Raw genomic sequence first — 23,925 nt, 5'->3', positions numbered from 1 at the left:
TTACGCTGAGAACAAAATTTCCCTCGAAATAAATAGTTTTTTTTTCTGATTCTGAAATCACGACGTCACTGTTTTGACAGAGCCAAAGAAGTCAGCGTCAAGAGGCTTCCCTCCTCCTCTGCTGCGGGTGACGTAAACTAACTGCTCCCACCTCGTCTGTGACATCTCAACAACGGGACGTGGTGAACGGGAACATGGAGTATGTTCGCACGGGTACATTTGTGTGAAGAATCGTGCGTGAACACGAGTGTAAGAAGCTGATAGAGTCGGTTAAACTGCGCGGAAGAAGACACCGGAAGTGTTGAGCGGAGCCGTCTCTTGCCTCGGCTGCGGGAGGAAGCCACTTCCGGTGTTGTGTTCCTGGAGCTGCGGCTGCGTCTCGCCCCGGCCCGAACCCAGCGACCGTCCGCCCCGGGCCATGGACTCCCACGGCAGGGAAGAGCCACGGGGGCCCGTGCTGCACATCGTGGTGGTCGGATTTCACCACAAGAAGGGCTGCCAGGTACCTGCTAGCACATGCTAACACAAGCTAACAGCTGCTAGCGGCTGACGCGCGCGCGGGGTTTAGAGCTTCGGAACCGCTGGTGACAGCTGTCCGCTGTGGCGCTCTGGTGTCGGGAGGGACGGCCACTTCCTGCAGCCGGTGCCCGAACCCAGTCGTCCCACTTCGAGTGAAACCTGCTGACAGAAGTCACGTGTGGTGACAGAACTCAGGGAACCGGTTCGGCCCAGGCCGGTCGCGGAGCTGTCACGTGATCGAGGTGTTTTGCGACCGTCTTCCATCTGTCCTGCAGCTGCTCAATGATTCAGAGCTGGTTCTGCTGGACCGGAAGCAGCTCCAAACGAAAGTCTGGGTGACGTGCTCGACCCGAGGGGGTCAGCGGACTCCGCCCACCTGTTGACCTGGTTGAGGATTCGCCCCACCTCTCCAGACCTCGGGACAGAGAGGGTGGGCGGGGCCCGAGTCACTCACCTGGCTGCTGTCTGACAGGTGGAGTTCTCCTTCCCGCCGCTGCTGCCGGACCAAGGTCACGACAGCAGCCTGCTGCCCGAGGAGTGGAAGTACCTGCCGTTCCTCGCGCTGCCCGACGGCGCCCACAACTTCCAGGAGGGTGAGAGAGACACACACACGAGCGCGCGCGCGCGCACACCCCCGCCGCCGTTCACCGACTCCGCTGCCGCTTGTGTTGCAGACACGGTGTACTTCCACCTCCCACCGCTGGGCGGCGACATGAAGTGTGTTTACGGGGTCTCGTGTTACCGACAAATCGAAGCGAAGGTACCCCGTGTTTGTGTGGAGGCGGGGCCCACGGCAGTGTCATGACTTGATCTCCCACCGTCAGGCTCTGAAGGTGCGGCAGGCCGACGTGACCCGTGAGACGGTGCAGAAGAGCGTGTGTGTCCTCAGTCGCGTGGTGAGTGGCTCGTCCTTCTGAGGTCCGTGTGTGTCGCGGGTGGGTCCTCTCGCCTCACTCTGAGGGCTCCAGCCTGGTCCTGGCTCAGGTGAGCCATGAGTTCAGGGGGAGAGGCTGGGGGAAGGGCGACGGCCAGGCGCGGTCCTCACAGGGACAGAGAGAGACAGACGCGTGCGCGTGTGTGTGTGTGTGTGCAGCCTCTCTTCGGCCTCCTCCAAGCCAAGCTGCAGCTCATCACTCACGCCTACTTCGAGGAGAAAGACTTCTCCCAGATCTCCATCCTGCAGGTGAGAGCTTGTGACATCACCGCGGCCTGAGACGTCACCGACTGGCCTGGGGCTCTTTCTCTCCACAGGAGCTGTTCGAGCACATGAACGGCTCGCTGGGCGGCTCCAGCCTGGAGGGCTCTCAGCTCCACCTGGGTAGGTCGGCCCCAGCAGGGGGCGCTGCCCTCTCTGTTAATCAGCCACTCGCTCACACTGTCTTCCCGCAGGTTTGTCGCCGCGAGACCTGATCCTGCACTTCCGACACAAGGTAGGGGGCGCCGCCTGGGCCGGGCCGGTGCCGCGCGCTGACACTAACCCTGCTCTGCCCTCAGGTCCTGATCCTCTTCAAGCTCATCCTGCTGGAGAAGAAGGTGCCGGGCGGCCGGTCACATGACCCGGGCTCACCGCGGGTCCAGCGCTCACGTCCGCTTCCGTCCGCAGGTCCTGTTCTACGTGTCCCCGGTCAGCCGGCTGGTGGGAGCTCTGATGACGGTGCTGTCGCTCTTCCCGGGTCAGTGGCGAGCGGCGCCGGTGGAGGTTCCGCACCCTGCTGACGCCGCTGCCGTGTGTGTGCAGGCATGCTGGAGCACGGACTGGTGGACTCGTCGCACTACCGGCCGCGGGGCAGCGTGTCGGAGGACGGCGCGCTCGGGGAGGAGTTTGTGTCGGTGTCGGTCACTGATCTGGCCGACGGCGGGTCGTCTGGCTCAGAAGGGAACCACCTCCTCAAACCCCCGACCAGAACTTCGCCGGACTCCTCGGAGAGCGACTGGGAGACTCTGGACCCCAGCGTGCTGGACGACGCCCCCAAGGGGGCAGAGGCAGCACCCGAGCCAGCGGCAGACGCGGAGACGGGCGTGCCCATCACCGTGCAGCCGCAGGCAGCGAGCCCGGGTGCCGTGACTCAAGGCCTGGTGTCCGGACTGGAGGAGGACCAGTACGGTCTCCCGCTGGCCGTCTTCACCAAGGTTGCTCAGCTGCCCGCCTGCTGTCACGCGCCGCTGCCACGGTCTCACCTGTCCGGCTCTCTGCAGGGATACCTGTGCCTGCCCTACATGGCGCTGCAGCAGCACCACCTGCTGTCGGACGTGACAGTCCGTGGCTTCGTCGCCGGGGCGACCAACATTCTGTTCCGCCAGCAGAGACACCTGAGCGACGCCGTGGTGGAGGTACGACCGCTGCGCAGACAGACAGAAAGGCGTGCGGCCGTGACCCTGTGGCGACCCCCAGGTGGAGGACGCGGCCATCCACATCCAGGACCCGGAGCTGAGGAAGGTCCTGAGTCTGACCACGGCGGACCTGCGCTTCGCGGACTACCTGGTGAAGCACGTGACAGAGAACAGGGACGACGTCTTCCTGGACGGGACGGGCTGGGAGGGCGGCGACGAGTGGATCCGGGCCCAGTTCACGCTCTACCTGCACTCGCTGCTGTCCAGCGTCCTGCAGCCAGGTGAGGCCCGCCCCCGGGGGCGCGCGCTTGGCTGTGCACCGCCGCTCACGCCCCGCCTCTGCCTCCGCCACAGACAGCGAGCGGCTGCTGGCCGACTACGGCGCCGGCTTTGTCGGCGCCTGGAAAAACACGCACAACTTCAGGGTCTGGTACAGCAACAAGCACGTTGCCATGACGACCGTCACGCCGGGGTGAGTGGCGCCACCGTGTGGACGCAGCGGATGCGCTGGTTCTGGTTTGACCCCCGTGTGTGTGTGTGTGTCAGTCACCTGTTCCAGGGTCACTACAGCGTGGCTGATGTGAAACTGCGACTGTCCCAGTAAGTGCCTCCGTCCACCTGCTGCACGGCAAGTGTCGCCCTCTTGTGGTTGAAATGAACAGAAGAACGCAATGACGTTAAGTATCAGACGGAGTTTCTCAGTAGGAACTTGATGATGGTGTGGGTGTGAGAACAGGAAACTGAGTCCCGCTGCTCATCCTCACCGCCATGTTTCCCGCCACAGCTCGGTGCAGAACAGCGAGCGCGGGAAGAAGATCGGGAACGCCATGATGACCACGAGCCGCAGCGTGGTGCAGACGGGAAAGATCGTGGGTACGGTAGCTCGCGGCTAACACGCTCATCGCCTGGCTCCTGACTTGTGGGTACTGACCTGTGGGTGTCTCACCAGGTCAGTCGGTGGGCGGAGCCTTGACCAGTGCCAAGTCGGCCATGTCCTCCTGGTTCTCCACGCTGTCTCCCGCTCCAGAACCAACCACTGTGACCCCTGACCCCGAGAAACGGACCTGCTGAGCACACGTTTCCACTGGCTGCTTTCTTCCGGGACCAGAGCCACGTTCCTCCACTGTGAGCTCAAACCCAGACCCTCCTGCCAGTTCTCCTCATGCTGGACGTGACCCGTGAGACACGAGCTCGCCGCTGCCGTCGGCGCTCGCCCAAGACCTTCATTTTAGTGACGGACATCAACACATGCTGGTCGTCATGGTAACGGTGTGAAGGCTGGGCCGGTCAGCAGGGGGCAGTGTTGCTCACTGGCCTTCAGCAGCAAGCGACCCACCATCATGGCGACAACCTTTTTAACCTATTCACCACTGTTCCGTTTTTAATCGCTGAATCGATGATGGCTAAATTTGACTTCCACTTAGTGTGTCATGAGCGAGGCTTCACACTGTGGTGTGGCTCAGACAGGAGCTTGGTCTGTCACCATGGCAACAGACGCTGGTCCTGTTCCTGTCTTTTCTGTGCTCAGTCATTTCTGGACCTGACTGTGGAGCGAACGCGTCTGTGACGCGTGGCTCCTGGAACCAGCGGATATCAACTCGCAACCCAGTCTGTTCGCGTCCGAGCTGCGACAGTTGTGCTCTTGCTCCTCACCTCAAGCCCTTCACGTCGCTGCCCGAGAACCATGTGACCCCGCGGTGCGTCCGTCTGTCCAGTGGAGCTAAAGATGTATTTATTCTGGGTGTTTGCCGTGGCGCCCCCAAGTCACCAGGTCCTGTTAGCATGCTGTCAGCGCCTCAGCCGTGACCTTCGACCCGACTGCTTTTGTTTTCTACTTGGTGTTTTGGAGTGGAGTGTTCCGACTGAACGGAGAGTGAGACGCTCTACTGCTGAATAAAAAAGTACTTTCACCTCCTTCGGACGGTTCGGCTGTTTGTGCTCCAGTCTCCCCGGGTTTCTCAGGTCCGGACCTCCACGGCGGGCAGGATGAGGAACAGACGCCCTCGAGGCTGGCGGAACGTTTTGGTATGTTTTTTAATAAATTAACGTTCATTCAAAATACAGTGCCAAAGGAATATGATGCAGCCAAACATGCGAGTCCGTCACGAAGCACCTGTGCTCATGACCCCGTTTTCGTATAAAGGTCGGAGGAGCCCCCTCCTCCCCACTACTGCTAGTGGTTGCTGGGACAGTTTCCATGGCAACAGCCTGGGCCAGCCCTCTGCTCACAACCAATCAGCAGCAAGACGGACCCGAACTCGGGTCCGACGGGAGAACAAGTCGCACTACAGTAAAGTCTGGTATTAAATAAAAAAGTCTAGTACAAAAGAAACCCCGCGCCCCGGAAACAGATGGTTTACGGCGTTAGCAGCGCGGGAATGAGTTTGAACAAGGTGAAACCGACAGCCTGGTGGGGGCGCTGGAGCTTAAATGAGGAGCAGCAGGAGGTGAAAGACTGAGCCTGCAGTCGATCTTGAAACCCGCTTCCTGGGAACCACGCCCCCCGCTGGTCATGACATGTTGGGAAGATGGCTGCCGAACGTTCCCGGGTTCTAACGCCGTGACCAACACGTCGGGATTGTTGCCAGGATGACTCGGACCGATCGGGTCCATCGCCAGTAACAGGCCTTCACGCGGCTCAGTCGAGTGCTCAAGCTAACAGAAGCTAGCTCGCGACTGAGCCGCTGAACGACTCCAGAGTCGCAATGTGCCACTTGTGTGACAAGATGAAAACAGTGACGTCAGAAGACGCCGCAGCGACGGCCCAACGGCCATTTGCCCCGGCCAGGTGGCGAATCCCACGTGTAACAGCGGCTGACGGGGGGGAGGGGTGTGGTTCAGGTGCCGCTCCGGGAGGGGTCACCCCTGAGCCGTGGCCCCGCCCTCCTCGGCTCAGAGCTATACGTGGGGGAAGGACACCAGCTCTCCGTCCACTTCGAACTCCTCGGCTCCGTCCGAGGAGAAGAGGTAGGTGGGCGGCTTCCAGGGGGACTCTTCCAGGCAGGAGGGGTAGAGCTTGCCCACGGCGCAGCGGAAGTCCCGGCCCAGGTCCCAGAGGACGCGCTCGGGCACCGGCTGGCGCAGGTACCAGCTGTCCGTGGCCGTGTCGTACTGGTAGAGGGCGTACTTGGCGCGCTCGTTCATGTGCGTCTCGCGGATGAAGATGCACAGCGAGTTGAGCAGCACCACGGCGCGCACGCACGGGTCCGAGTAGCGCTTGGCGGGGATGTTGGCGGCCGTGCGCCACTCGTTCTTGTTCACGTCGTAGATCTCCACCGTCACCGAGGAGCCTTCGATGGTGCTGGTCTGCAGGCGGGTGCCCGAGTTGCTGACCACGTGGAGGCCGCCGATGTAGAAGATGAGGTCTCCGAAGGCCACGGCGGAGGCGAAGCAGCGGCTGGTCTGGCGCATGGCCATCTCCACCCAGGTGTCAGCCCGCGGGAAGTAGCAGTACATCAGGTCGTGGGTCATGACGTAGATGCAGTCGTGCGCCGCCACCGCCGTGCTCCAGTTCCAGGCCAAGGGCAGCGGACTCATCATGCTCCACTCGTCCTTCTCGCAGTCGTAGCGCTCCACCGTCCGCTTGTTCAGCTCGCCACCCACGTTGTCGCCCCCGATGGCGTAGATGCAGCCCTCGCAGTAGACCAGCGAGGGCTTGATGCGAGCGCACAGCATGGGCGTCTTCTGCACCCAGGCGTTCTGCTGCGCGTCCAACCAGAAGAAGCTGTCCACCGAGTGGAAGACCACCTGGAACTTGCTGCTCTTGCCGTGGTTGTTGATGGAGTTCTTGAGCGGCACCTGGCCCCCGGCGATGAAGACGTCGTTGTCGGGGGTGACCAGGGTCCCGACCTTCTGCAGCTCTCCCGGCGGAGGACAGAGCTTGTAGACCTTCTCTGCCTGCGGGCTGTAGCAGACCACCGTGGTGGGGGCGGAGCAGGGCATGATGTGGGCGTCGCCCTGGGACTCGGACAGAGCCTCCGTGAAGATCAGCATTTCCTCCTTGGTCATTCCGAGTCGCGGCTTGAAGAACTTGGGCATGGACTTGTAGAGCCCCTGGACCACCACGGACTTGTCGTTCGGGGGGAGCCCCTGGAACCAGGCGCGCTGCGTCACCTCCGACAGCGCGTCGATGCGGATCTGGCTGAGCACAGAGGAGAGGTGCTGGGAGCGCGCCTCCATGTTGTACTCCAGCCACAACATGGCCGCCTCCCGCACCGTCTCCTCCTTCTCCACGTTGAGGTTGTCGCTGCTGAGCACGTCCACCAGGAGCTCGTGGGACAGCTGCAGGAAGGCCTCCTGCCGATACACGGAGGGGAACTTGTGCTCCACCATGCGCTTGGCGCTCTGCTTCAGCTCGCTGCAGCTGAACAAGTCGCCGATGCTCAGCATGCGGACGCAGTTCTCGGCATTGATCTTCTTCACCAGGTAGTCGCGGCACTGCAGCAGCACGTCCTCCACCTGGAAGGCAGGACGCGGGTCACAGGACGCACAGCCACGCCACCGTGTGGCGGTGTGTGAGAGAGAGAGAGAGCCACAAGGTCTAACTGGGTCTCAGTCTGGTCCAGAGTCCTGGTTCAGGTGAGCCATGTGTTTAGGGGGAGAGGCTGGGGAAAGGGTGACGGCCAGGAGAGGAGGTCCTCGCAAGGGCAGAGATACAAGCAAGTGTGTGTTTGTGTGTATGGGGGGGTATGTTTTGCCTCACTTATGAGTATCAAGCCTTCTTCAAGCCACCTTCTTGTGAGGTCATTTTGGTCGGTCCTCACAAGGTTTTACAGGGCGAAGACGTCAAAATAACTGGGTGATTCTGGGTGCTTAGGTTCAGGGGAGAGGCTGGTGAAAGGTACAGAGGTGAGTGTGTTTCAGCATATCTATCCTAGTCAGGTCCACTTCTGTCTGTCCCCACAAGGTTAGGCTTCAATTTGAGGATTAAAACTCCTAAATAACTGAGCCATGTGTTTAGGGGGAGAGGCTGAGGAAAGGGTGGTGGCCATGAGAGGTCCTCACAAGTACAGAGAGGCGTGTGTGTACCTGTAGGAAGCAGGCGGTCTCGTAGAGTGGCTCCACCGTGCTGTCGCTGATGGTCAGGTTGCCAGTGTAGGCGTACGTGATGATGATCTGCAGCGTCGCCGGATCCACGTTCTTCAGGTGGACGTGAGTCTGCTTGCTTTCGCTCAGGCCACTCATGAACATCGCCCTGCAAGAGACGCACCAGGGTGAGAGTGCAGACACACGAGGCTGCGGCTTCTGAAGCGCCATGCCGCAGGATGTAATCCGATAGTTGACTAGTGTCAAGACTGCGCTTCCTCACACCAGAACGAAGACACGGCAGGCCTTTTATCGACATCGCAGCCTTGAAATGTGCCGCTTTCGCCCCAGTTGTTCTCTGCCACACTGGTGTGCAGTACGTCGCCCTGTTTTCATTGTTGGTCTCGACCCCTCCGAAATGACTAATCGGGTCCGTTGGCACGACAAACACACGATAGAGTAGAGTAATGAAAATGTTCATTGCTGAACAGAAGTGCCGACTGCTTTGGTCACGCGAGTCCTGCTCCAGCGCCAGCAGTCTTTACTGCCTTTGATGTTGTGTTGTTGTTTACGTCATCTAAATCTGTTCCTTCCTAAACAGTTTTATTTTTCTTTCATGGCTGCTTTACTCACAGAAATGGCCAACGAATATTAGTCTCAAACATAGCCGTGAGCTTGAGAGGAACGATAAGACAAAACATGACTTTCAAATGACATCCATCGCCCCCTACCTGGAGAGGTTTGGAAGTCAATTCTCCGTACATTGATAGCAACAAAGCCGGGTGTGGGTAGCTACAACTGCCCATGAATTGAAAGGGATTTTCTCGATTTCGGATGAAGCACAAGTTCGTGGTTCCTTTGGTGCCTCAATGACTGAAGTGTGCTGTGGCTCAATAAAGAAGGAAAACACTTCTCTAGACCAGTGGTACCAGTTAGTGGGTCAACTAGTACCGGGCTGCACAAGAAATATTTTTCTCTGTTTTATCTGAGTTTGAATGAGCTTTTATCTTGAAAAATGACTGGATTCTCCTGGTTAAGCTTCGGTCACTTGAAAGCCAGAATGTAACCCACAAGCTTGCAAAATGAGTAGGAAACAGGCGTCTTTGGAAAGTTTCTTTGCCAAGAGAAAAAGGCTCAGTGAAGAGACACGACTTCCATGAAGAAGAACGTTTTTAAGACTCATCATCAGACTCATTTCATCATGGTCGGTGATTCCCTCGTGCCAAGCACACAAAGATGCAGAGGCCTGGTCTGACGGTTCAAAGTGGCAACATCATACCCCCCGGGCCGCGTTCAAACGGTGAAGTGTAGACCGGTCCGCGGTGATAAAAGGGTTGGGACCACTGCTCTAGACCCCTGGAAGATGAAGGCTCCTGGTCTCCTGCAAGCTACGGACTGGAGCAACATCCATCAAGTGGATGAGGACTTGGTGTGGATCTCTGCGTGAGGACGACACATCCAGAGAGCAGAGCAACACTTCCAGACTCAAACTCTCTGACAGAGCTGTCTGTGCACATCCGTCTCTCACCTCTCCAAGTGGTGTGGGGGTGGGGACGGGGGCCTCTCCTGTTTTCCACTGTGCGCTTTCCAAAACACTGCATTATTGATTGAAACACAAGGAGGCAAGCCGTCACACATGTGACAGCAGCTCTAGGGAAGACGTCCTCAGACACCCCACGTACACCTCAGCGCCATTCATTCAAAGGTTCCACCTGCAGAAACCTGGATCATTTCCCTCCCCAGAATCAGGCCCTGGCATCATCAAACTGTGCCACAGATGGATTCCCTCTGGGGTCTGACACTTCTGGCTGCTTGGTTTTCATGAATTAAGGGCGTATTCACACTTCGTCGTGGGTCACAAACAGCTATTTTGCGCAGAGCGCCGCAAGCTGAGGAGGAAAAAGGGGACATCCCTGAGGCGCGAGGCTGCACAGCAGGGGGCCCAAGACAGAACCTGCAGTGTGAAACCACCCTAAAAGTCACTGGTTCGTTGTGCCACTATGTTTGCCTCCTTCCCTACAAGTAACAGGGAGTCAGCCAGGCACTCGAGCACGGCACAACTAGAGAGACGTGAGTTGATGATGAAGGCTGGAGGTACCGGCAGTCCTAAGGAGGGCGGTGTATCGGCAGGAGTCAGGTGAGCCCATGCGTGTCCCCACACAGCTGACGCCGGCGTTTCAGCCCGGGCTACATCTTCTCTGCACAAGGCGTTGACAGGGAAGGTCGCATGACTCGCTGCCCACTGTGGGTCCGTTGCTCCAATAAACTCAAAGCATATCTACTGAATAAACATCAATATGTTGGACTAAAAAGAGCGATACAGTCCTGCGCCAGCATTTCTGCACCGTAAGGTCGGTTGAGACTCTTGACGTGCCGACTTCACCATTTGGCAGCTTCATGCTGGCGTCATGCCGGCGTCTTGGAAGCAGACCATCAAAGATATTTCACTTCACGCTAGCATGCGCCACACTCGCGGCGTGGAAGCGCTGTGATTGGTGGGGTGTGTGACACTGGTGACAGGAGGAAACTGCACATACGTTCCTCACTGTAAACAATCGGTTACCAAACTAACTCATAGCTTTCAATCGGAGGAGTATTTTGGTGTTTCATTTGGCACGAAGCTCCTCCCCCTCGCTCCCCAGCTCACAGCATTTGGCGAATGCGAGCAAAATAGCATGAACAGGGATGAAACTTCACATGGTTCTATATATTTAATCAAGAGGCAAGGCTTCATATGTATTTTGGCTGAATGAATGAATGTTTAAATGTGTGAAAGTTTAGAAAACAGATCCACAGCTGACACAACTGTTGCTTATCTTCCATAAATGTATATAAAAGAAGAATTACTAAACTGTCGACACTGAGCTTGTAGTAAGGGAAAGACTCAGGATAAAATTGTTTTGTTTTGTTTTTTTCATTCATCGGGGTCAGCTGAGTAAAATTTTACAAACAGCTAATGCCTCTGATGTGTTTTTATAAAAAGTTGTAGATGTTTACAGCTTGTTTTAATTTTTTTTTCTACAAAGCAAGTTAAGTCAGTCGTTGACACGACGTGTCTGGAGGGGAATGGACACCCTGTTTCACAACCCTAGCTTAAAGCCTGGTTGGGATCGAGCTTTACACTGTCCTCAACGTGTAGTGAAGTGCGACTTGCACGGCCAGCGCTCACAATGCTGACATCCACATGTGAGTCGAGGGGCATCACTGGAGTCATGACAGTGGTTGAGCGTATCGGTCTGGGCATGCGACCGTGCTGTGGGTGTACAGACTGATGGGAAGGCAGATGTGAGGAAGCGTCCACTGACCTGAAGTAGGAGCTGCACGTGGCCAGCACCATCTTGTGGCAGGGGAACTCTGTGTCCTCCACCAACAGAACCACGTCGGTCAGCAGCTTCTGCTCGTAGAAGAACTTGAGCTGCTCCAGCAGGGAGACAGCGTAGTCCGTGTTGACCGGCCTGCGCTCACTGAGATCCGACATGGTTGCATCCCATGAATCGCGCCCCAGTTTTGAACAGTCAGGTGGCCGGCAGAACCGGACGCGAGACCACCTGGAGAAAATGTCAGAGTGACGGTCCTCGGATCAGCAGGTCGGACAGAACCTGCACACCTCCAGCGGAACCACGGGAGGGTTCGACACAGGCGTGGGGCTGCTCTGGACGTGACCGGATGATGGATGACAGGGACAATGGAGGGAACCAGGGGCCAGTGGGTCGAGTGTCCGCTGGTCGCGTGAGACCATGCAGGTCCAGAAGAGTTGGAGGGAGCAGGACTATGATATCAGCAGTGGCCTGGAAACAAAAGACAACACAGTCAGACCCAACAAAAGCACGGAAACTTATGCGGGTTGCCAAATCACGACAGTCACGCTGAAGCACCTCTGACAAGGCTGCCATCACATGCTCGGGATTCCACACCACAGGACCCAGCACTCTCTGACATCTTTGCGCCTTAACGCCACTGCTGTGAACACGACAGCTGCCGGGTCCAAAGCCGAACGCCGGCCAGCTATGAACAGAAATAACTAGACAACGTACCACGGGACACCTGCAGCCACCTGACTCACTGTGGCCTAAAGTGCAGCCAACGTTTCCCTTCAACTGAACAGACCCAAACAGGATTGTACCAGTGATGCAGGTGGACCATGTAGCTATAGTCCCACCCCTTGAGCTGCCAATCAACCCCCAGATATCCAAACTCGACCTGAGGGACTCCAAACACCCGACAGGAAATTGGATCACCTGGTTCTGAATCTGTCCTGTCTGGGCTGGACAGCATGCTACACAACAATAGCCTGCTCCTTTCAGGGTGCAGCATAAGATCTTTTCAATCACTGGCCTGTCAGTTAATCAGAGTGACAGGCCCATTATTTCCCTGGCCCCGCCAACAGAAACATGAAAAACAACTTTTTTCCCCTTGAATTCTGCTATCTGGTGGACTTTAATCGTTTTATTCAGCACACGTTAATAATAATGTGAAGGGAGTTGAGAGAGACAAGTAAATAATCATGGACCTACACAAATCGGAGGTCTGCAAATAGCTACTGAAAAAAATAGCTTTGTTCAGATAGAAGGGTAAAAAACGTCAAAATACTCTTCAGATTAAAAATATGAATTTGTTTTGTAGACGACCGTTTGAAATGTGGAAGGTTTCTTCCTCCTGTCGTCAGCGTCAGACATGCGACATACGAGTGTAGTGACTCGCCACATGTGGATAACCGCCAGATTACGCATGTAAACAAATATGGCGGCCCAGCTACGGCTGCAGAAGGGTGGAGAATCGGCGAGTTTCAATCATATTTAGAAAAATGATCATGTGGAAAGAATTTAGTGGAAACCAGTGTGATGACACTACGAGCAGGGTGTGATACCGGCACTAACAATCGGACGTTTATGGCGTGGATGCAACAGGGCGGCCATTTTTCCATGTTTCGCAGACCCCCCCCCCCTGGCTAAAAGCCTTTATAACGGCCATGATTCGCTTCCATCTGTACACATTTCCTGAATCACAGTTTCAGGTGGAGTATGTCCACTCTGACAATATTCGGTGTCCTATTCCACGAGTGACTGGCCAATCGACTTGCGTGTGGTCTTGCTCACCCCGGGTGCTTACGTCCGTCCACCCTTCCATTCGAAAAGGGGCCACACACATTGGTGATCTTGCTCCTTCCTGTCTATTGTGAAAACAGACAGGAAGACAGATCCAGGACAGCATAGCACTCACCAATATAGATCGATGTGGCGAGTTCTGACGCGCACTTGAGACTCGGAGAAGAGCCATCGCACTGCCTCCATATCCCCGGGGTCTACTCGCTCCCAGGCGCTGCGCCGATAGCGTCCTCGTGTTACGCCTGTTCTCCATGGTCAATCTCGTGAGAGACGTCATTCCTCATCAGAACATTTGGAACCTGACGTCACACCTTGACATTTCTCGGCTCCTAACTCCTCATTGGCCGTGAAAACTCGGATGAACTCGCATCCAACAGCAAACCACTGTTTAACCGCAGCGTGACTGGACGAGCATCTTTGACAAACTTGACATGAACGGAATCGGAACACAAGTCGGGTTCCGTGGAGCTGAACAACTTGCTGATGTCTGACCTGCTAGTTAGCTTAGCCCGCTAGCCACCGTTCCCCTCCGTGGCCAGAACGAACCGAACCAGACGGCGGCTGCGGTGTCAGCGGTCCGCACCACCGCTGCCTGCTCCACAGACCAGGCGCATGACGTTCCACCCCGCCTGTCTCCACGTTCGGAAGACATGAGGTCCAGACGCTGCAGTGTTGCACGGCTAGCTAAAGGGCTAGTTAGCATCCGAGTTACTCACTTCACCAAAACACTCACCGGTTTGTTCACTGGAACAGACTCCACACAGCCGCCTCTGCGGGTTTCTCGCTCCGACTCACGAGTCTGGTACGCTCCGGAGGCGTTGAACGTCTTCAACCAGCAGACTTGAACCAACAACCTTTCAGCGCATCTTAAGCGCCTGGAAGAGCGGAGGCCGAGCGCTGACACTGCGCATGCGCTCACACCAGCCCGTCCGCCACCAATTGAAGTCAAACAGCGACCTCTGCTGGTCGCAAGGGGACACGACAAGACGTTTACGAAATATACGAAACTACGCAGTCACGTGCGCAACACACCGAGGTTGTGGACTTCAATTACATTTACATTCAATGTATGATGCTCTGTAAAATGAAAAGCAACTTTCCTCACCACGCTGTCACTGAACGCATCAGCCAACTCTTCATTAGAGATGAGTCGCCGCGCTCAACGGGCATCAAGGAAGTCCACGTTTGGTGCCAAACAAACACACGTGAATGAGAGTCGGCCGATCACACTGATTCCCCCACTGACCCTGAACGCACCGCCAGCCTCGAACAGGTTTATCTTATTTGGCTAATGATCGGACAAGTTTGGTCTTTTGTTTGTTGGCGTCACGTGGAGGCCACGCTCGTCTGAGTGTTCTGCAGAATCCGAGTGGGACTTCTTCTCGTGGTGTTTGAGGGAAAGATGGAAGGTAACGTCCGACGCCAGGAGCGGCGCGCAGGAGCGGCTTTGACGCGTCACTCTGTGTTGTAGATGGAAACAAAGCGTCGCAAGCTTTCGGAGGGCAGCAGAGGAACCAACACCCGCGACCCTTCTTCTACGTGCAGCCGCCGTCGCAGCCGTATTACCTGTACCAGCCGTGGCAGCTCAACAGCCCGTACAGCCACTACGGTTTACCCGCAGGTGAGGCGCCGCTGCGCAGTGGTGGCGCTCCTCTCACTGGGCACGAGCGGCTCTCCCCAGAGTTCAGAGGTCACTTAGGCTGACGATGAGGAGCTCAGCCTCAAAATGGGAAGCCGAGACACACTCCGCCAGCATTGGAGTGTGTCTCGGCTTCAGGACTGTCGTCCAGGCCCCCAGTTGTTGCTCTGATTCAGGGAGGACGGCGTCTTTATTGTCGGGGTGTGGCATGTTTATTTTGATCACAGCGCTTCAGATACTAGTGTTGGATCCACATGGTGTTGTGTGTAGACCACGCCGACCGAGACATGATCCAGGTGTATACCAGGAGTCTCAGACTGATCCACAAATGAGCTGCACCAATCAGGTGTCAGCTGAAACAAGCAGCACCAGCCAGACAGACAGACAGCAGTCCTCAGACACCTGACTGGTGTGTGGCTCTCCTCCTGATCAGCTAGGAACAAGAACCTGCCCCTCTAGTGGATCGGTTGGAGACCTGAAAATCGCAACAAAACTGAACCAAAAGCCAGAATGACAGTTTTCTCTGTCGGACTGGGCCAATCTTGAATAGAGATCCAGAGTTTGAGACGGAGACCCTGAAACGTGGTCTTCAGGCCGGTGTGGAGTACGACAACACCGTCTCCAGATCAAACGCTGTGGTTCCAGCGACTCTTCTTGAGCTGCACTCGAGCCTCTTGTGTTGTCTGCCTCCGTGTCCAGGGTTCAACTACGCCCGGCCCTGCATGCCTCCGTACCAGCCCTACATGCAGTACCCCGGCTTGGTCTTCCCACAAGGCCCCATGTACCCCATGGACTACAGGCGCATGTTTGAACCTCGGTTCCAGAACTGGAGCGAAGCACCTCGCCAGCAGAACCATCCACGGAGGGAGACGGCCAGCTCTGAGGCTCAGACCGACCCCAACGAAGCCATCACCAAGCTCATCGAGTGCCTGGACAAGATGCAGAGCGACGGGGTGCAGGCGCCTCAGAGGGAGAGGGAGCTGGACTCGGGTGTGGCGTCTCAGTCCTCCGCCATCTTCTCGCCAGAGGACGAGAGGAAGAGCAAAGAGCAGAGTGCAGCGCTCAGCGAGAGTGGTCTGGAGTCGCCGGCTGTGGTCTTCAGCATCTCCACCACGGCCGTGTATGACGGCGAGTCTAGTCACAGGAGCCTGGACGTGTTGAGCCCTCAGGGCTGCTGGTCTGGAGGCCTGGAGGAGGAGCTGCCCCTGGACAGCTCCTCGGTTCACGAAGACGAGCCGTCACGGGCCGCAGCGGAGGAGCACTTCCGTGCGGCGGAGGTGGCTGCAGATGTCCAGACAGAGGTTTGCGCCACCGAGCAGAAGCTGCCGCTGGGCGACCCCGAGGTGGAGTCCTGCCTGCCCGCTGCCGTCCAGATGACTTCCAGGGACTCGGGCAGATGCTCCCACAGGACACGCACCGCTGCAGACCCCAACTTCCAGATCCTCAAACTCCCGTTTGAGGGCGTGTTGGCGTCTGGCGCTGCCGCCGCCGCCGGCCGCATCTCCTCACCAACGTCGCCGTATTACTACAACTACCTCTCCTTGCAGACGACTCATGAGCGCATGAGTGTCCTCAGCCCGTCCCTGGATGAGCTGTCTTCACGAGATGAGATGTTCTCCACCGATCTGGACGAGGTGGACCTCTTCCCAAAACACGTGTACGCCGGTCGCAGGTTCACGGAGACAGTTGGCGAGACACCGGCTGACACGGATGAGGTGTGGCTGCCAGGCTCCACGCGATTCATGTGTGCCTGCTGTGGGAAAAACCTCGCCAAGGGTTCCAGCAGGAGTAAAGGCCTGCAGAGCAAGAAGTACCGGGACGAGGCTGCGGATTCTGAGGACGAACGGTGCGAGCCACAAGTCCGGGTGGTGGTGAGGAAGCACTCGGCTCCCAGGAAGAATTACGCGGCGCTGCCAAGACACAGCAGCAAGCCCTGGTATAAGAGAGCTCCGTACCAGGACCCCCCGGAGCCGGTGGCCCAGGAAGGCGCTCGCCAGGCCGGCAAGCAGGAGGCCGACGGAGAGGGGGCGGCGCCGCCGGCTGGGGAAGAGATGCAGTGCGGGTCGTGTCAGGGTGAGTCTCCTAATGCGAGACTGAGGTGTCCTCTCAAGTCTGACCGTGATGGGCGTCAGCAGACGAGAGCCGCCGGGAGGACGTGATGGCGCCGGAGCAGAGGAGGTGGGGAGACGGCGAGGTGCTTCCTCGAAGGAGACACGCGGCTCCTCTGCCACGCGCAGGTTTGGCCGAGTGTGGCGACCCGACGGTAGCAGTCACTGCTGACGGCCTGTGTCTGCAGATGCCAGCGCTCAGAGGGTGTACAACAGGAGCAGAGAAGAGGACGACGCCACGGACCTGGCTCCCTGGGACAGAGGTGATCTTTCACCTCTGAAAAACATCTGCTGGCCTTCACTCATTTTCCTGCCTTTTTTGCAGCCTCCAAACCCAGAGAGCCCAGATGTTGACGAGCGTTGTGGACCCAGGCGAGAAGCCTGCGTTGCGGCGCCCTCACCTGTCCGTCTGCTCTGCAGGTCCCCGTAGGTGGAACAGGAAGTTGAAGATGTTTGGAGCACAGGGTGAATGTCACAGCACGAGTGTTTTGGTTCATAAAGATGTTTTCAGCTGAGAAGCTGCCTCGCACCGATGAGCTCACTGACTGGGGGGCGGGGTCACGCGGGGTCACTGTTGGTCAGTCCAATAAAATACTGAACCGATTCCACCAGCCTGTCGTCTCTTGACTCGTCCTGAAGAGCCTCCTGTCTCATCGTCACTCCGCCACTTCAGTTTGCTTTGTGGGAGTCATGATAGTTTCCTTTTACTTCATATTAATCCACTTGTATTCTATATTGCATAAACGGTTTGAAATGCTTTGTCCAATAAAAGATTGAAGCAGACAGATGCTGTGATGTTGGGTAAGGTCATGACCCAGAGCCGCTCCAAACAGCCTGAGTTTGTGGGGACCACCATCTACCTTCCCTCAAGTGAAGGAATGAGGAAGCTCAGGAACAGTGGTGGGTGAGGAGGAGGAGTGATGGACCACGGAGTCGGGCCTCGTTGTGGACCCAGAGCTTTGTCTGGGAATGGATTCTTTTGGATTGAGCTGGTTGGTTCTTTGGCAGCCAGTCTCACGGGTAAAACCGACGCGTGGAAGATGTGCTGCTCTCCAACCGAGCATGTGGGAGGTGTTGATGCCTTCAGGTGCTCACTGGGAGGAAACATGTTCAGAGCCCTGAAACACCAGAGTCTGGCTGGGGGGAGTCTGTGAGGGAGGGGCTTCACCAGCTGACCGAATGAAGCGTGGCGGCTAACGATGCTGACGAGCCGCAGCTCTGTTCCGAATCAGCTCCACTAGTTCCAGGTCAAAGGGCAGCAGGAGAGTCCCGACTTCCCGACTTCCGATTGGTCGCTGGAGAAGCCTGAGACTGGGATTGGACGGAGCAGGAAGTGATCAACAGCTGAGCGAGTCGAACCTTCGATTCCAAATTCAGACGGAAGCATGCGGGTCGAGTCGCTGGCTCAAAAGATGTTGGGTACGCAGACCGGGCTCCGCTGCTGTCCAGGACCTCCGCTCCACTCTAACTTGTCTTCTGCTTCCTGCTCAGACACGGACGCTGTGGCTTCTCACTTTCACCGCGCTGACTGTCCCGGCCCCCGCGGCCCCGGGGCTCATGGAGCTCAGCAACAACAGGCCCACGAGCCTGGCCAGCAGGAGGCCCCGCAGCCGGGCCCTGCACCCGCTGGGCGCCTGGACGAGCCGCACCAAAAGCCCTTCTTCTACATCCAGCCTGCACCGCAGCAGTTCCTCCCCGTGCCGGGCGTACAGTGGCCCATGCCACTGCACGTGCCGCTGAGCTACAGCCCGTACTACGGCTACCCAGCTCCTGGTGAGTCCAGAAGGAATGTTTCTTGTCTTGACTTCCTCGCATGGTGTCAGCAGAAGGTCTGGTTTTGTCGATCGAGCGTGCGCCGTCGTCAGGCCTGCGTCACGGTGCGGCAGCCTGAACCGCAGCTCTGCAGATGGTGTCCTAAGTTCTCACCATGGACGCCACCCCTCCACATTCACTGGAACTCATCATTGTCTCAGTCTTCTGTCGTGAGGTTTGTTCTCACCATGTGATGGTGTCGGACTGACCTGTCGTATCGAACTCTGCTGACAAGTGTCGGAGTGTTGACCAGTCCGAGCCCAGAAAGCTCACCACCATGAGGTGGACTGGTCGACAAGGGCTTCCTGTGCTGGACCACCCCAAACGCTAACTCCATCCTGTCCTTGGCCTCTTCGTCGCGTCCAATGAAAATAGACTTTTGGTTTAAAGAGATGTCAGTAGATTAGAGTAACGCTTGGGAGGTCAACTGATTGGCCAAAAGATTATGACCACCCTCGTGTCATTGGGTCTTCTCTGCCGACTGAAGAGCAAAGCCTTGGTTTCATGTGTAACATGGAGGTGATCCATCACTTGTTTCTGTTTGATTCTGAAGGGCTGCTTCACTGACCACACTTCTGTTCCTCAAGGTTATGGGATGGCAATGATGCCACACTATCAGTCGAGCCCCTACATGGAGCCGCCCGCCTTCATCATGCCGCACACGCACCTGCACCTGATGGACTACCGCCGCCTGCTGAACCCGCAGTACTACCAGACCATGGCCTACCACTCCCGCAGGTTCCGCTACCAACACAGCGGGCCAAACAGGGAGGTCACCAGTTCTGAGGTCCAAACGGAGCCTCTTTCTGCCCCCCCGAGCACCAGCACCCGGGGATCCTTCGACACCAAGGCCTCAAGTCGTCTGTCGGTGCCGCAACCCAGTGGCCTCAGCCAGCAGCCGTCCCCAGCTCTGGCTGTGCAGAAGGCAGAATGCTCTCTGGAGCTGAAAGACGTGAGGACACCTCAGAACGGTGGCTTCATGATTCAAACCGAGGAGGTCCGCATCGAATGCTGCACCACCCCTGTGGGTCTGCAGCTTCTGCGCTCTCAGACGGCAGAGGTCTCCCACCAGTTCTCTCAGGATGTGGTGCAATGCAGGTCGGTGGTCCAGGGTCACGTCAGCCCAGAAGAGGGGCCGAGTCCTCTCCCAGACCGGCCGGATCAAGTGCCGCAGGTCTGCCCCGACATCCTGTTGGTGGGCTCCAGCAGCAGCGAGCGGCTCTTGAGTGAGAGTGAGGGCCGCCATGAAGGTAAGAGTCCACAAGTCTGTGCCGAGGAGGACACCAGAAGAGGACAGGACGGCAGCTTCCCGTTTAAAGTTGTTCACCTACCCTTTGACCCAAAGTACCTGGCGGAGCTCCAGAAAATGGAGTCAAGCGTCTGGTCAGTGGATGAGACCCTAATGGGCTCGCCAGGCTCCCTGATCCTGAACCCTGAGTTCGAGAGCAAAACGGCTGCAGGAGAACCAGCGCTCAACGCCGGCGAGGTACATCCAGCTACGCAGGTGCCACCCTTGGAGGAACCTCAGGAAGTGTCAGCTGTCCTGATGGAGCTCGCAACCCTGGAGGAATCTCCTCACGTGAACTCCAACCCGCAGCCAGAGCCGTCTCTTCAGTCTAGCTTGATTCTGGAGGGAGCATCCCCTCTGAGGGTGGACGGGAACCCCAAATCCCAGGACACTTCATTCGAGTCTCTGCCCACCTACCTGCCCTCCACCAGTTGGCTCTCCGACTTCGACAACCTGCACTACTGCAGAGTGCCACCCACGCCGCAGAAGCAGGGCGACACTGCCAACAGGGCGAGTCTGGATCTCCCTAACCGACGTAGGAAACTGGACCTGGAGTACAACGACCTGCCCAGGCTGCGGAAACCCAAAGAACGCTACAAAGTGAAGGGGAAAGTTGACCGGCGGAGTCTGTCTGACCACGAGTGCTGCCTCGGTCGGCCCTACGGCGGGAACATGTTGGATCGATACGCCTCCAAGAAGGAGCGACTGTGCACGCGCTGCTTGAACAAGCGCAGGAACTGCTCCAAGGCTGGGACGGGCCTCGATGGTCAGACCTGGAAGAGGAAGGCCGTTCCATTCCAGCAGTCAAACGTCAGGCTGCCCACGTGCGAGGCGTGCCGCTCTCATGCCAAGAAACGAGTGCGGCAGGGATCCATCCGGAGTCACGACACAGAAGGAGAGTCTTCTGAGAACAGCTCCGGCCTCAGGTGGACTTCGGATCTCAGAGATCCCCTCAAGAGGCCGCTGGCGCCTCGGCAGAACCTGCAGCCCTGTCCTTCCAACTCCAACCTGAGGGAGAAGAGCTGCTGGTGCAGTGAGCTACAGTGTCCAGCAGGGGTCTGGAAGAAGCTGCGCTGCTGTCCCCATGGCAACACCATCAGACAGCTGGACGAGAACATGAGATCGCCCCAGGACGGGTGGCGGAGCGTGGACCAGGTCCACCTGAGGCAGCGCTGGCAGACGGGTGAGTCTCTCCCTGTGCCCGGGTGCTCCTGGGTCTCTGTTAAAGGTGGCCACCGGGTGGCGCTGACTCCACTTCCTGTCTCTGTCTCTCTGTCCAGCAGAAAGGTCATGGAAGACGACGCACAACGGCGGCGGTTTCCAGAGGGATCGAACACAAATCACCAACAAACGCACAACGTCACAATCACATGGTGCGTGTGAGTCAACGGTCACGGCTGCGAAACCGACGTCTGACCGATCATCTCTTCCCCCCGCAGGAGTTCAGAGGAAGGACACGCGGTGTTGATCCACGCTGGAGCACACAAGTGAAGAAAAGGCACTTTTTTACTCCAAACACGATTCTTTCACGCCACACAGTTGTCACCACACAAGTTCACTATTTATTGACCAACAAATAAACACAGCTGTTCCAAACATCGGACTCTGCTCCTCTGGTTTTTACACATTTATGGGTGCGTTTGTGGCGCAGTGGCTCATAAGAACAGCAACTCTTTCATGAAGCGGTGAGGCAAGCGTGAAACCAGATCTTTGCCTGACAGACACCAGTGTCCAGTTCTCTTTAGAAAGAACGGCTGATGGATTTGGGCAGACTTTGGCGCCCCCACTTCAGTGCTCCCACTTTGACCTTCCAACTTGGACGCTCTGACTTCAGTGCTCCCACTCCTGTGGTCCAACTTCAGCGCTGCCACTTCAAAGGTCCGACTTCTGTGGTCCAACTTCAGCGCTGCCACTTCAACTGTCCGACTTCGGCGCCGCCATTTTGATGGTCCCACTTTAGGTGATATTTCACATTGGTGCGTCTGACACAGGTTGCGCTGTGGACGGCTGGGCTGAGCAACACTGTTGATAAAGTATTGTGATCGGGAACATTTTTGTCTACTGAAAAAAGAACGCATTCAAATCTTGAATTACTCCTCTGATGCATGCTATGGTCCACTGCTGAGACGGTCACTAGGGCGGCGCTGGTGAGTTGAATTGGCTCTACATGAAAACAACCGTCTTGTCACAGTCAGGGACCAAAGCTGAGCTCCGGTTAAACACTGAAAGCACAGGCGGAGGAGGTGTGCTGCAACTTTCCTGGCTTGAGAAGGTTCATGTCCTCAGAAGGGGGAGAAGCAGCGGGAGATGAGGAACCAAGTGGGAAGGATGAAGATGTGATGAAGGAGCAGGGAGTTAATGAGGGTCACGGTGATGGACGACCGGAGAAGAGTTTGAGCCGCTGATGTATTCATCTGTCTGTCTGTGTGTGTGTGTTCATCTCAGTATCACAACTGAAGGTCACTCACTCACTGAGAGACGAAGCTTTCGCCCTCAAAATTCAATTTCTGCTTCATTTCCACTCAGTGAGTCACACACACATACGCGCCTGTCTCTCTGTCCTTGTGAGGACCCCTCCTGGCCATCACCCTTTCCCCAGCCGCTCCTCCTGAACTCATGGCTTAACCTGAGCCATAGGGGGCGTCCCCACATTGTCCTCATAAGGAAGCGTTTTGACAAGAATTGGTCCCCACAAGGAAGACCACACACACACACAGTCATTAGTTAATCAACGCGCCATTCACACACTCCTCTGTGGTCATGTGACCTCCACCTCTGACGGGCCATCGATCACATGACTGAGGGTGGCAGAAGAGAGACAGGAGGTGAGAGAGCGGTGAGTGACCCGGGTGTGTGAGCCCTGGATCCTGGGAGGTATTGCAGGTCAGCAGGTGTTGGGACTCGAACCAGCAACCTTGTGCTTGCGGCGTCCTCTGGTGGTGTTGAGACCCTGAGAGCAACACCTCGGGACACCAACTCAGCAGGAGCTGAAGGTCAGCCGTGTCCACCCAGCTGGACCGAGCCTCCTCATCTTCCCGCCTCATTCAGCAGGTCACCTTCACTCCCATCTCCTCCCCATCCGCCGGAGATAAGGGATCAGCCGGAGAGCACGGCTGGCGGGTAAATCCGAGACTCTTTTTTTATCTGCTCTTGTCAGGAGGAGGCGCCGGAGGGTAAAAGGCCCAGGCGCAGCGGCGCGGCGGTCAAATTAAAGATGAGTCAGCAGATATCTTATCTTGTTTACGAGTCGGAACCATTAAGCCCGTATGTGTGGATCAGACCACTGAGTTGCAGACGAGGTGACGTGAGCGAGGCTTCAGTGTCTCCATGTGGCTCCGGTCCAGGAATGGCAGCTCCACTCTGAGTCTCTGGTGGACGACTGACCCCAGAACTCGAGGTTCTGATTCTCACCCCACCCGGCCCAGGACCTGTCCAGAAGCAAACCACCCGCAAAGGTTCTGGTGCTCCAGGATCTTCTGGGTCCTGGGTGAGAGAACAGAACCGGTCCTGCAGCTGGATCAGCTTACCAAGAGACAGCCACATCAGTGGGTCAGACCTGTCCCAACGGAGGCGCTGAGTCAGAACCAGAGCCACAACTGAGTCAGGACCAGAGTCAGCTGCTAAACTGGAACAAGACCTTCACTCCCATGTGTGACCTTGTCCCGCAGCCACACATGCCATAATCTCTTGTGAACACACACACACACACACACACACACACACACACGTCAGCGGGACTGTCTGGTGTCAGACGTTCTGATGAGTGGCAGAAGAACTGGACCTGGACGTCCCGTTTGGTGCGACTGGGCAGACGCTGGTGACACAAGGGTGACAGAGCGAGTGTGAGTCACTGGAGTCCCCCCGGGTGAGGCGAGTGGGGGGGCTCACAACACACGCGTCCATGTTCCCGACATGGCCACCGCCAGCAGGTGAGTGCCTGGTTGTCATGGCAGCTGGGAGTGTTCAGCACACTTGTGATCAGGCCAAACCAGGTGAAGGTGTGTGTGTGTTGTGTTTCTGGAGCAGCATAAATCACGCTGTAAGAAATATCGCTGTGCAGCTTCAAGAGTAACTGGCAGGTGGGCCTCGCTCCAGCAG

General features: G+C 57.0%; 3 protein-coding genes across 4 annotated transcripts; 2 read left to right on the top strand and 1 right to left on the bottom strand.

Moving 5' to 3' along the window:
• Positions 1-302: 302 nt before the first annotated feature.
• Positions 303-4,854, top strand: avl9 (AVL9 homolog (S. cerevisiase)). The gene is made up of 16 exons (XM_053858732.1): positions 303-502; positions 992-1,112; positions 1,194-1,279; positions 1,344-1,415; positions 1,613-1,702; positions 1,771-1,837; positions 1,909-1,949; positions 2,014-2,052; positions 2,123-2,192; positions 2,258-2,649; positions 2,716-2,850; positions 2,912-3,131; positions 3,205-3,322; positions 3,397-3,450; positions 3,635-3,723; positions 3,800-4,854. The coding sequence occupies exons 1-16, from the start codon at positions 419-421 to the stop codon at positions 3,919-3,921; spliced, it is 1,800 nt and encodes a 599-aa protein (XP_053714707.1). The 5' UTR covers positions 303-418; the 3' UTR covers positions 3,922-4,854.
• kbtbd2 (kelch repeat and BTB (POZ) domain containing 2) lies at positions 866-14,385 on the bottom strand. Of its 2 annotated transcripts, none has more exons than XM_053858730.1 (4): positions 14,086-14,385; positions 11,181-11,663; positions 7,879-8,044; positions 866-7,308 (listed from the first exon to the last, which is right to left on the bottom strand). In XM_053858730.1, exons 2-4 carry the CDS (start codon positions 11,351-11,353, stop codon positions 5,749-5,751), a joined length of 1,899 nt encoding a protein of 632 aa, XP_053714705.1. In that variant the 5' UTR covers positions 11,354-11,663; positions 14,086-14,385; the 3' UTR covers positions 866-5,748. The 2 variants fall into 2 exon arrangements, with proteins under 2 accessions (XP_053714705.1, XP_053714704.1); XM_053858729.1 differs by lacking the exon at positions 14,086-14,385 and adding an exon at positions 13,714-14,047.
• On the top strand, positions 14,170-17,331 carry buc (bucky ball). Its single transcript, XM_053858733.1, has 6 exons — positions 14,170-14,389; positions 14,452-14,601; positions 15,319-16,692; positions 16,755-16,856; positions 16,916-16,990; positions 17,053-17,331. The coding sequence occupies exons 1-6, from the start codon at positions 14,383-14,385 to the stop codon at positions 17,079-17,081; spliced, it is 1,737 nt and encodes a 578-aa protein (XP_053714708.1). The 5' UTR covers positions 14,170-14,382; the 3' UTR covers positions 17,082-17,331.
• The last annotated feature ends 6,594 nt before the right edge of the window (positions 17,332-23,925 follow it).

The sequence above is a fragment of the Synchiropus splendidus genome, chromosome 3 (genome assembly GCF_027744825.2).
Source record: "Synchiropus splendidus isolate RoL2022-P1 chromosome 3, RoL_Sspl_1.0, whole genome shotgun sequence".
Lineage (NCBI taxonomy): Eukaryota > Metazoa > Chordata > Actinopteri > Syngnathiformes > Callionymidae > Synchiropus > Synchiropus splendidus.
The sequence above is the reverse complement of the archived record's forward strand: the minus strand, read 5'-3'. Positions and strand labels throughout refer to the sequence as shown.

Bases quoted from the DNA above. Each gene is read 5' to 3' on its own strand.
- avl9 (XM_053858732.1), top strand. From the start codon at position 419: ATGGACTCCCACGGCAGGGAAGAGCCACGGGGGCCCGTGCTGCACATC. The intron at 2,053-2,122 runs GTGCCGGGCGGC...TTCCGTCCGCAG, and splicing joins TCATCCTGCTGGAGAAGAAG to GTCCTGTTCTACGTGTCCCC. The intron at 3,323-3,396 runs GTGAGTGGCGCC...TGTGTGTGTCAG, and splicing joins ATGACGACCGTCACGCCGGG to TCACCTGTTCCAGGGTCACT.
- kbtbd2 (XM_053858730.1), bottom strand. From the start codon at position 11,353: ATGTCGGATCTCAGTGAGCGCAGGCCGGTCAACACGGACTACGCTGTC. The intron at 8,045-11,180 runs GTCAGTGGACGC...CGTCTCTTGCAG, and splicing joins ACGTGCAGCTCCTACTTCAG to GGCGATGTTCATGAGTGGCC. The intron at 7,309-7,878 runs GTACACACACGC...CCTGCCTTCCAG, and splicing joins AGACCGCCTGCTTCCTACAG to GTGGAGGACGTGCTGCTGCA.
- buc (XM_053858733.1), top strand. The intron at 14,602-15,318 runs GTGAGGCGCCGC...CTCCGTGTCCAG, and splicing joins CCACTACGGTTTACCCGCAG to GGTTCAACTACGCCCGGCCC. The intron at 16,693-16,754 runs GTGAGTCTCCTA...GGGCGTCAGCAG, and splicing joins GCAGTGCGGGTCGTGTCAGG to ACGAGAGCCGCCGGGAGGAC.